The sequence below is a fragment of the Monocercomonoides exilis genome (genome assembly GCF_001643675.1).
Source record: "Monocercomonoides exilis strain PA203 chromosome Unknown scaffold5-2102611, whole genome shotgun sequence".
Lineage (NCBI taxonomy): Eukaryota > Preaxostyla > Oxymonadida > Polymastigidae > Monocercomonoides > Monocercomonoides exilis.
In genome coordinates, this window is record NW_027150550.1 from 259,121 (window position 1) to 270,528 (window position 11,408).

An 11,408-nucleotide genomic window follows, 5' to 3' on the forward strand; every position below is an offset into this window, starting at 1 on the left:
CGGAATATGAGAGTCTCTAATGGAGTGAAGGTTGAGGCGAGGAGGGTGAGGGAGGCTTCTTTGTAAAAGAACAAGCCATAGATCGTATACTCAATCGTGGAGCAAGGAATTTGTTGAGTTCTTCCACAGCCATCTACATCTGTTCCGTTGTTTGCAACGATTCTGTTCTGGCTGATAAAAGGAAGCCAGCCATTATACACATCGCTATCAGCCGTATTGCTGTTCCACACTCTTTTTGACTGGGTAGCTGATCCACAATTTTCAAATGGAGATTGAGTGATATCACTTCCACTGAAAAATACATCATTGCCCCTTCCGTTAGTGGCGGTGTTTCCATCGAAAAAGCAGAAAGTGATGAATTTTACTCCATTCATCCAGGAATAAGTTGAATTAAAGAAAATTGCAGCACCTCCATATTTGACAGAGGCAGTTAATTCATTATTTATAAACTGACAATCATTTACAATAAATTGACTTGGCTTATTGCTTGGTGGATTTTGAAATGTGAGAGAGCCAGCAGCATCGCCGCCAGAATTTGAAATACATTTGCATTTTGTGAACAGGAATTGGCCGTTTGATGGAAAAGCACCAATATAAAAATACCAACCAGTACCGCACCAATTTGTGATTGAACAACTTTCCACTCTGTTTTCCGAATGGAAATATTCAGAATTTTGCTGTGGATTTGTCGTATGGACTGCTCCTCCATGAGCAGTTGAACAGCTTGTGAAATTGGATTTTGTGATATCAATTTTTAACAAACTGTTACAAAATAACGCTCCACCATGGCCATTACCTGTGCATGAACAATTGTTGAATGAACAAGAAGTTATTGTGAGATTTGCATTTGTACGAGAAACAGAAAGTGCTCCACCCCAACTATCTCCGCTGTTTGAATCATTCCATTCACACCATTCAAAGAGATAGCTATTCAAATCTGTAAAGGACAATTGAGTTAATTTCTTTCTTTCAGTTTCAGTTCCTTCATATATCACAGGATCATTTGATAAAGAGCGTGTTTGATGGAGGAAAGAGGCGTTGAAGGCAAAAAGAGAAGTGGATGGGCTGTTGAGGGAAGGGAGGATGGCACCATCGATGGGGTTGTAGGTGTGGAGGAAGATGGTTGAGTGGATATAGAGAGAGGAGCGAAGAGAGAAGGAGGAGATTGTGTTTGTGGTGATTGTGTTTGTGGTGATTGTGGTTGTGGTGGTGGTGAATGAGTTGTGTGCGTGAGTGGGTTTGGCAGGAATGGTGTGTGTGGATTGTGGTGCAGTGGTGATGTTTGTGAAGAGTGTGTCTGAGAGGTGGAGATTGAGGTGGATTTGGAGATGACGATGAAGAAGGGAAGAAGAAGAGGATACGGAAGGAGAAAAAAGGAAGGGTTGGTGGAGGGAGATGAAAGAGGAGAAAGAGGAATGGGAGATTGAGAAGGATGCGGGTATTGCGGAGTGGGCATCTGGGATGAGATTGTTTGGGGTGGAGAAGAGAGGGAAAGAGATGATGGCTGGTTCAGGGATGGTGAAGGAGAAGTTGGCGAGAGAGAGGGAGCTGTGGGAAGAGAGGAAAAGTGGGTGGCTGGCATCTGCGTGGATTCGGCAGGCAGAGGAGAAAATGGTGCACGATGAGTGGTGTAGTGCAGAGAGGAATGCGCAGCCACTGAGAGGTTCCATGACGAGATCGCTCACACACAACGAGGTGTTGACGATATTCACATTTGTTCGGGCACAACTGACACGATCGCCTGGTGAGAATATGACTTTTGCTGCACCTATGCCATTTTTATTGTAGTATTTGTTGCTGCGTGTTTCAACGCTGATTGTGCTTTCTGGCATCTTCCAATTCATTTCTTGTTGATTTCGTTTTTCTGCAATGCCCATTCCATTGTTGCAATTTACAACAACCAAAATCAGAGCTACAATATTGAATGCAACTTTTGCGCTGGTAGAGAACCTCGCCATGGAAGAAGATGAAAGAAAAAACTGAAAAATAAAAATTCCTGCGCCCAATATATATATATTGTCCATTTAAATTGTATTTTTTTGTCACATCTGTAAATAAATCTGATATTTTCTCAAATATATCATTATTTTTCCTCGATTATTGAAAAATTATTGATTGTTTAATAAATCTCTTTCGAAGAGAGAAATATCAGAATATAATAAAAAAGATGAATGAAAACAATGATTGAATGGAATTGACAGAATTTTGTTTTGTCCATCGAATAAAAAATGTTAACAGATGAATTCTATTTTCAGTGTGAAATTTGGATTGATATCCAATTGCAACAATGTTTGTCTAATGTTTGTGAAGAACATTTTAATGAATTGTTGAAGATAATTCATTTGATGAAACTTTTAATATGAGAATAAGCACATTTTTCGCTTTTTCTTCAAATAAATTAAAAGAAATGTATTAACATTTTCGAAAGCTTTTATTACGATTCACAATGTTGATTTCTTGAACAGTCAAAGAAAGCATTGAAATGTTGAGAAGGAGTGTACAAAATCAAAAGAAAGTGAAAATGGGTTTTCTCATTAGAAAAAATTGTTTGTCACAATTATCGGCTTTGATGAAAGACTCCAACAAAGGACCATCATCAATGAAGTTGATCAATTGGATAAAGCGACTGTCAAAAGCAATCGTTTCATCAAATTCTACAGCTGTGACTGAATAAGATGTTGCGAGAAAAGTGACAAAAGAAAAGATGCAGACAAAGCATTTGGATCATTTCTGCTCAGATGGTAAGAAGCAAAAGAAGAAGAATTTTCTGAATGCAGATAAAAAATGAACTTTTGAGATGTCCAACTCTTATATATCCCTTTGTTTCCATGCAATGATAATGATTGCAAAAGAATGATTTCAAAATTTAAACTCAGATTGTTTCCTTTCAAATAATGCTTATGTGAATGGATCAAAATTATTGTGATTTTTTCATTCACTTTGAAAGAAATCTGTCTCATCATATGTTCTTTTCCAATTGACTCTTGCACCACACTTCCAGATGCAAAAGGCAGAGGAGAATTCACTCTTTCATCTTTGAAGAAATATTCCCTTGTTTTAACCTTTTTCTTTTGAGTATTTTTCTGTTCTAAGGCAACGGACCACTGCTTAATGAGTTCAGAAAATTGATTGGGATTGGAATCACATCTCAATTGTGTGGGTTTGTTCTTTGTTGTTGGAGCAGACCTTCACAAATTGTTTTTGTTCACAACAAAAAAGAAATCACTCATTTTTCGATGAAAGAAAATGAACGTGTTTTTGGCTCCATCACAACCATCATTTGCCATTCATCTCATTTATGACTCTTATCCTTTTCTGTTCATTTTCCAATGTATTTTTCTGATCTCAATTGACGTCTATTAAACATTGTTCATTTCTTTCCTTTCAACGATCTTTTTGGGAAGAGATAAGAATTGAAAGTCAAGAATGCAATCATCAATCTTTTTTAACCTTTGTTGAATGCATCAATAAGAAACAAACAATTGCTTTCCTTTTTTCAACGATGGTGTTTTCTTTATTTACGATTCTCTTCAGACAAATTCACTTCTTTTATCAGATTGCACATACTCTTCGAAGAATCAGAAATTCATTATTGATCAATTTCAAACAACCTCTTTTTCAACAATCGTTGATTTGATCTGAAAGGAACAAGTGCGCATCTTTTCAAAACTTTTTCAGCTGAGTCATGCCATTTCACCATGCTCTCTTTTCCATTGTTTTTCTCAAATCAAAACAATTGGAATTGAAATTGATCCTTTTTCATTTTGTCAAACAATCAACAACGTTTTGGATTCAAATCTCTAAATTGATTGTGAAGCTGTTTTTGATAAATATGAATTTCACTAGATGATATTCTGAATGAAATTGCGTTTAGACAATCAAACTGAAGATGTGGCATCGGAAATGACTTAAAAAGACAGGTTTTCTAATCTTTCATTTCTTTGGTATTATTTCCAATTCCTTTTATGATCGTGATTCTATTATGATGAGATTTTCTCTGAATTGGACTATTGCATTGAAAATAGAGAAGAAGCAGAGAATTGAAGAGATGAATGAGATTGTTGACAAAATGGAGGCAGAAGAGATTTTGTTTGTTTTGCAGAAAGAATTGTTCAATTCATTTTCAAAAGCGATTGAAGAAAAAAAATCGAGGTAGAAAGAGCCATTCTGCAGCAGAAGAATGAAGGATATTTAACTGTGATGAGAAGAATCCTGTGTGGTTGTTTTCTCATTGTTCTTTATTGTGCAGAAAATGGGCGAGGTTGACTGTTGTTGGAGAAAAGAGCGAAAAACATCTTCTTGATCTTCGTGAATGCCATCTTCTGCTGGACAACATGTGATTATCGAACTTTCACGAAATCAACATGTCTTGTCTTTCAAAAGCATGATTGAGCAAAGAAGAAAAAGAATCAACTCTTAAGGAAGAAGAAATGACATTGTAAATTTTGAATCGTTTTGGAGTGTTTGAAGAGTGAAATTGTGTCGTCTTTGTTGGGATGGGAAACACATTGGTGTTTTCATCAAATCGGAAACAGAAAAGAAAAAAAGAGCTATTTTTTTGAGGATATGAGAGAAACCATTTAATATGAAGAGGAACACAGAAATCTGATAAAACAAACATTTGAATGCTTTTGCATTTTTATTGAATCAGAAGTTTTGAAAAACGTGGTTGCATATGAGTTGAATTTTGTGAGAGTGGTTTCAAGAAAACAAAATGAACTGATGAGTTTGTTGGATTCGAAGATGAAAGAAGGTTTGAACGGAGGAAAAGAAAAGGAAGACAAATGGGATCAATGAACAACTTTCATTTTTGTTGAAAATGAAAGATGAAGAAAGCATCGAGTTTCCAACAAGATTGAAAAGATGATGCTGAAAAGCAAGAGTGAAGGGAAGAGATTCATTTGACTGGTTTTTATCTTTGTAAAATTGAAATTTCAAAAATCAGAGACAAAAGCACTGAGGCTTTGTTGAAATGTCACGTTGCGGACTGAATTTCAGAAGAAATGCAGAAATTACCATTTAATGAAAAAGAAACCCGTTGTTGAAAGAATTCAGTTTGAGCTTCATTCAAGAAGATAAAAAGAAAGTGACGATTAAATAGTAATTGAAGCCAAAAAAAAAAAATCAGCCAAAAAAGAGATGTTTGAAAAGCTGGAAGAAGAAGGATATGAAGATTTTTTGATCAGTCTGAGCAATTTTGAGATCAAAAGAATGATCAGAATTAATCGTTATCCAGTTAATCACTTGTGTAGTTTTAAATGCACATTTGAAAAGAGAGTGTTTATCTTGAAACTTATTCAATGCTCCATCAACTCAGAAACGAAGTTAGAGGATGCGTTTGAAAGAGACGAGAAATAGTGTGTATATTTTATCTTTACCTCAAAAATTTATCTCAATCTTTTTTTTTTGAAACTTTCTGAAGCTTTTTTTCGAGCTTAGCAAAGGTTTGAAACAAAAAATAAATAAATAAACAATTTTCTCATAATTATTTACAACTTTATTATATTTATCATTGAGAAAATTTTTTTGAACAAAAAATATTTTTTTTTTTTTATTTGAGTAGTGTGATTTTTATATCCGGACATTTTTTTAAATCCGGACATTTTTTTGTTGGAGTTACTCACTAAATAAAAACTGAAAATAGAAAAAGCATATTGAACCAGGTTTGAATACATATTAAATGTTCATCAAAAAAATTTTTTCGACAATTTTTGTTTTTGATGAAGATCTTGGGAATTTTACATTTATTTTTGATCATTTGTTTTGTCCATTTTGGACTATCTTTCTTTTTTTGTTTATTTTTAACTACAAGGCCATGAAACACACACAATGAAGTTTTATTATTCCAAATCTTTTATGTTTTTTCTTATTTTTTCACGAGTTTTTCGCATTTCATTGTTTTTGAAGATAATTACAAAAATCTGAAAATATAAAGCTGCACAATATTTATCAGATGTTTTCAATGATGTACATGAAAAGATAACTACAAGCCGTAAATATTCACCACGTGAACTTTTTATAAAATGTTGCTGCTTTAGCAGTCCAAACAGATTTTTCATTAAGACAAAATTGATCATTTTGTTCTTGATTTTGTAAAATATGATAAATAACTTTGATTTGCAATGTATTTTAATAAAATTTGCATAATATTTTGGTATTTTCATTGAAAGAATAAATAACAGTCGAGAAAAAATGAGATTTTTGTAATTATCTTCAAAAACAATGAAATGCGAAAAACTCGTGAAAAAATAAGAAAAAACATAAAAGATTTGGAATAATAAAACTTCATTGTGTGTGTTTCATGGCCTTGTAGTTAAAAATAAACAAAAAAAGAAAGATAGTCCAAAATGGACAAAACAAATGATCAAAAATAAATGTAAAATTCCCAAGATCTTCATCAAAAACAAAAATTGTCGAAAAAATTTTTTTGATGAACATTTAATATGTATTCAAACCTGGTTCAATATGCTTTTTCTATTTTCAGTTTTTATTTAGTGAGTAACTCCAACAAAAAAATGTCCGGATAAAAAAATCACCCTTCCTAAATCAAAGACTTGCTGGCCATGAAGCGAATATTTCATACAGAATTTTTTCAGCCACAGCATCACAATTCTTCGTTCCAATATTATTATTTTCACTTGCTAAAAATCTTTTCAATTTTATTTTTGACCTTTTTTTCTCATTTCATTGTTTTTGCTTAAAACACTATTTTTTATATGAACAAGTGTTTGTGTCAATTTTTATTAAAATGAAAAAAATATACAAAGTCTTATTTATCGTTTATTTGCATTAAGCATTGAAATAAAAAGTAACTTTTCAAGAATTTGAACTGAAAAGTGAGTAAATATGTTTTTATTGTTATTCAAATTACCAAACATATTCAAACAAATAATTATTTTGACATACGAGAATCTTTTTATTTTGATAATGTTTATTAATCATTTCAATAAATTTTTAAACAAACGTTCATTTATTCAAGAAATTATGATTTTTTTGAAAAATGTGTGAAACGAGAAAAAATGCTAAAAAAACAAGTTGAGAAAATTTTTAACAACTGAAATCCATAAAAAAGAAACGATGTTTTATGATATGAAAGCTTAAAACTTCTGATAAAAAATATTCGATGGAAAAGCAGTAAGTCAATGATCAAAACAAAAAATTTTTTTTATTTTCGATCTTTTTTTTCATATGAAATACTGAAAAAAGAAAAGAATTAGGAAATAAAAACTTTTAAAACATTTCTGGTTATTTTTTATTTTAAACAGGCTTGTGTAAAGCTAAAAGCATGGCAAAAAAGAAAAAGGTCTAGATAAAGAAAAAAGGTCAAGAAAAAATTATTACCCTAATAATATTTGACATTTTTTCTTTTATCGAAGAAGTTTAAATTGCAGTTTTTATTTTGAAATCTCAAAATGATTTATTCATTGAAGAATTAATCTTGAAAAAGAAAGTATTTTCTGTTCCATCAAGAGTTAATGAAAAATTTGTACTGTTTTTATTGCAAACTTTCTTTTTTGGCTCAAAAGTCAACACATTGAGAGTTCCATCTAACACTTCAAAAAATAAAAAATAAAATATATATATATATATATATATATATTTTCTTCTTTTTTTATAAAAAAAAATTGAATGAAGCTTTATCTTTTCAAATAAAAAAGTGCATAAAAAGAGAATATTTATTTTTCATTTTGAAAAAGATTTTTTGCATAGTGAAAATGGAGTAATAAGTAATAAATGAGAAGTGAGCTCATAATAAAAATTTCGAGAAACGTAAATAAAAAAAAAATATCTTTCTTAAAGCTGTCACAACACAATTTGATCAAAAATTTTGAAAAAAATTTTAAAAAAATTAAAAGTTAGCATTTCGAAATTTGCTCATAAACAAAACGTAAAAACTAATTCTTTGCATGCCTTATCACAAACGAATATGCCGATTTTTTAAAAGGTTCTACTTATAAACTTTATTCAATAGCATTGCTGTTCTCTTCTTCCTTCGCATCAATCGACTCTTCGAGTCCTTCCTTTGATTTTCCTTTCACACTTTTCTTCTTCTTTCCTTTCTTCTTCTTTTTCTCTATGTTTTTACTCTCTAAATTCGACCCATCATCACTTGCTGTTGAATCTTCATCATCTTTTTCTGCTTTTTTTGTAATCTTCTTCTTCTTCTTCTTTTTCTTCTTCTTTTGCTCCCCTTCTTCTGATCCTTCGCTTTCATCTTTCGGATTTTCGCTGTCATCATTCTCGCTATTTTCATCTTCCTTAATCTCTGTCTCTTTGCTCTTCTTCTTCTTTTTCTTCTTTTTCTTCTTTTCTGAACCTTTTCCTTTGTCATCAGCATCATCCAATTCGCTGTTATTCTCCTCCTTCTCCTCTTCCTCTTTCCCTTCCGCCTCATCTCCTTCATCATCCTCAGAGCGCTTCAGCTTCTTCACTTTTTTACCTTTTCCTTTCGCTTCCTTTTCGGTTGAAGATTTGCTTTTCTTTGGAGTGTCTGTTGCGTCTTCTTTCGCACTTTTTGCTGATCCTTTCTTCTTCTTCTTCTTCTTCGTCAAGCTTTGCTCTTCGTTGTCACCATCTTCTTCAATCCCCTTCGCTTTTGCATCCTTTTCATTTTCATTTTCTTTTTTAGCAGCTTCTTCTTCTCCCTTTTTCGCGTTTTCAGCCTCATTTCCTTTCTTCTTCCTCTCCATTGTCATCTCCAACCTTCTCTTCAGCTCCTCCAGCTGATCCTTATGCTCCACAATCCGCGCTTTCCTCTCTTCCATCGCAGTCACCATCGTTTTGTACCGCATAAACAGCGCAGCCGAAGAAGAGCCTGGGCCAAAAGACGAAGAATTCTGCCCAGCCGTCTTTCGACTGGAACCAGAAGAGAAGGCAGAGGCAGAGGAAGACGAGGAAGAAGACGCAGAGGACGGCACATTTGCAGCGATCGGATAGAAAGTGTGGGGAGGAAGTGGAGTGAGTGGTGCAGAGTTGAATTGTAGTGAAGGTGATAAACTCCTTCGCTGCGCATGTGGATGTGAAGAGATTCCATTGCTTTTCTTCAAATCGCCTGGGACTGCAGAACGAGAGGAGAGGAAGGGAGATTTCGCATATGCCTTCGACGGTGATTGGTAGGCGCCTGTAGCACCCAGCAGAGCAGAGGAGGTGTCAGCAGCAGAAGCTGAAGAACGAGAGGAGGTTGATGAATTATCAGCGAACGAAGGCAGGAAACCGCTTGGTGATTGTGCCAAGGAAGAAGAGAAAGAAGACGGAACTGAAGCAAAATATGCAAACATGTTCTTTTTAGCTACGTTTCTCAGATGAAAAGAGAGAGGGCGAGGGAAAAGAGGGAGAGGCAAGCAATAACTCTCCAGATAAGCTCGGCGATCAACAGGAGTGCAGGTGAATGTAGCAGAAGAATAGAAAGAAGATGAGGATGATGAAGAGGAAGATGAGGAAGAGGAGGAGGAAGAAGTAGAAGAACCAGAAGAGTTCTGTTGGGGATGTGTTTTGGAGTGAAGAGAGTCCTGCCGCGTTTGACATGACGTGGCATTTCTGCGAGAAGACGGCGACTGAACGGCTGTTGCATTCGAAGAGGCAGATGCACACGAGCCAGACGAAGCTGACCTTCCTTTCGACGGACGTTCTGATGACTGGCTGCGTTGCTTTCTGGACGAAGCAGAAGGTGAATACGGCTTCAGCCCTTCGTCGTGAAGCCTTTTTCGTATCGAACTTCCGCTTAGAGACTCTTTAACTTCTTCGTATGTGGTTTTTATCACACCTCTAATAGAGCCATCCCTTTCATTAAAGTTATTCTCTCCTCTTTCCTTCGACTCCTCAGACGAAGACGGAGGGGGAGAAGAAGACTTGTCTCGCCCATCCAAAGGCGACGGAGTCCTCAGCACGTCCTCGCTGCCATCGCGAATGTCTCTGCTTTCTGCTCTGCCCCTTCGCACATCAGAGGCACATTCATCACTCGAGCTTCCCCTCTCTTGCCTGGCTCCTTTGCTGTCGGTCTGATCGCTTCCGTTGTTGTTCCTGTTTTCAGCGCGTCTCCCTCTGTTCTCCCTTCGCCACGTCAGTCTGAGAGCAGCAGGAGGCGACAAAGACCGAACCAGCAGCGGATGCAGCGACAGTTCATTCAGAAACACGCTCAGCTCGTCATATTCGGAGAAATGTGGAGGAAACGAGTCTCCAACATTTGATTCTTTCTTGGGCTGGGGCATCTTCTGCTTCATTGGTGAAGCAGAAGATGATGATGAAGAGGAAGACGCAGAAATAGTTCTTGTCTTTTGAGGTGTGCTGACGTTTAAAGGAGGAAGAGGATAGTGTGGCGGAATGACAGTTGGAAAGGGACTGTCAAAGAATTCCTGCCACTTTTGCTTTCCTCTCCAAAGTTCAAATCGAATTTCATCTGACTTCTTCCGATTTTTATAGCCCGCTTTTTTGGGTGTTGTTCCGTTTCTCCCAATCCCTCCATCAAATTCTGCTGTTCCATTCATCGTATTTGATGAAGCTGACAACGTATGAGCTGGATCTTTTTTCTTTCGTTCAAGAAGGAACTTATCATAAGATTGTTTGACTTCCTTTTTCTTCATCTGCTTTGCCTTCATTTCTTCCATTTGCTTGGAATATTTTGCTCTTTCTTCCCTAAACGCTTGAAGTGCCCTCAAATATCTCTCATTTTCTTTCGCAGGATCGATTGCGGCAACTCGTCTTTGAGTTGTTGAACTTTCTTCAACAGATACAGTTGTTGAATTTAGGTGATTATCTTCCTTTTTGGTGGATGTTGATGATTCTTTTGCTGAAAGTGTCTTTGGCTCATTCACCTTTTCAGCCTCGTTTTCACTGTTTTCATTTTTATCTTTTTTGCTTTTTTTCACCTTTTTCTTTGCAGGCTCTTCTTTTGAGTCATTTTCAGCGAGACGTTTTGATTTTTTCCCCTTCTTTTTCTTAGTTTTTTCTTTCTCTTCGTTCTCATCAGATTTATCATTTTCATCGCTTTCACTTTTTTCTTCCCTGTAACAAATGATGTAAATATTAACAATCATATTAAGAGGAAAAATATGTGCATTTAAAACAATATATTTCAATCACACTGTTCTTTTTTAACTTTTTTCGATTTCTTCTTTTTAACTGACTTTTTAGGTGTTTTTACAGCTTCATTGGCCTCATTCAAAGATTTTTCAACGATTTCTTCTTGTCCAGCTTCGTCAATAAGAGGCTCTCTTTCAGAAACGACCGTTTCGTTTCCAGAATCCATCATTCAAAATTGGCCTTACTAAATTAAAAATCTTCAAAAATCACCAAGATAATTATATAACATGCACAAATGAAAAACTGTGATACACGCAAACTTATTATTCGCCTCAAAGACAATTTGTAATCTTTTAAACTTCACGAACAAGGGAATTTGAATGATCCCA

General features: G+C 35.1%; 2 protein-coding genes across 2 annotated transcripts; one reads left to right on the top strand and one right to left on the bottom strand.

The window, feature by feature from the left end:
- Positions 1-1,395: 1,395 nt before the first annotated feature.
- Positions 1,396-1,788, top strand: MONOS_11792 (uncharacterized protein; the record flags this gene model as incomplete). Its single annotated transcript, XM_067864358.1, has 1 exon — positions 1,396-1,788. The coding sequence occupies one exon, from the start codon at positions 1,396-1,398 to the stop codon at positions 1,786-1,788; it is 393 nt and encodes a 130-aa protein (XP_067734128.1).
- A 5,874-nt stretch (positions 1,789-7,662) lies between these two features.
- On the bottom strand, positions 7,663-11,363 carry MONOS_13980 (uncharacterized protein). Its single transcript, XM_067866738.1, has 3 exons — positions 11,340-11,363; positions 11,082-11,276; positions 7,663-11,001 (listed from the first exon to the last, which is right to left on the bottom strand). Exons 2-3 carry the CDS (start codon positions 11,246-11,248, stop codon positions 7,962-7,964), a joined length of 3,207 nt encoding a protein of 1,068 aa, XP_067734129.1. The 5' UTR covers positions 11,249-11,276; positions 11,340-11,363; the 3' UTR covers positions 7,663-7,961.
- Positions 11,364-11,408: the final 45 nt, after the last annotated feature.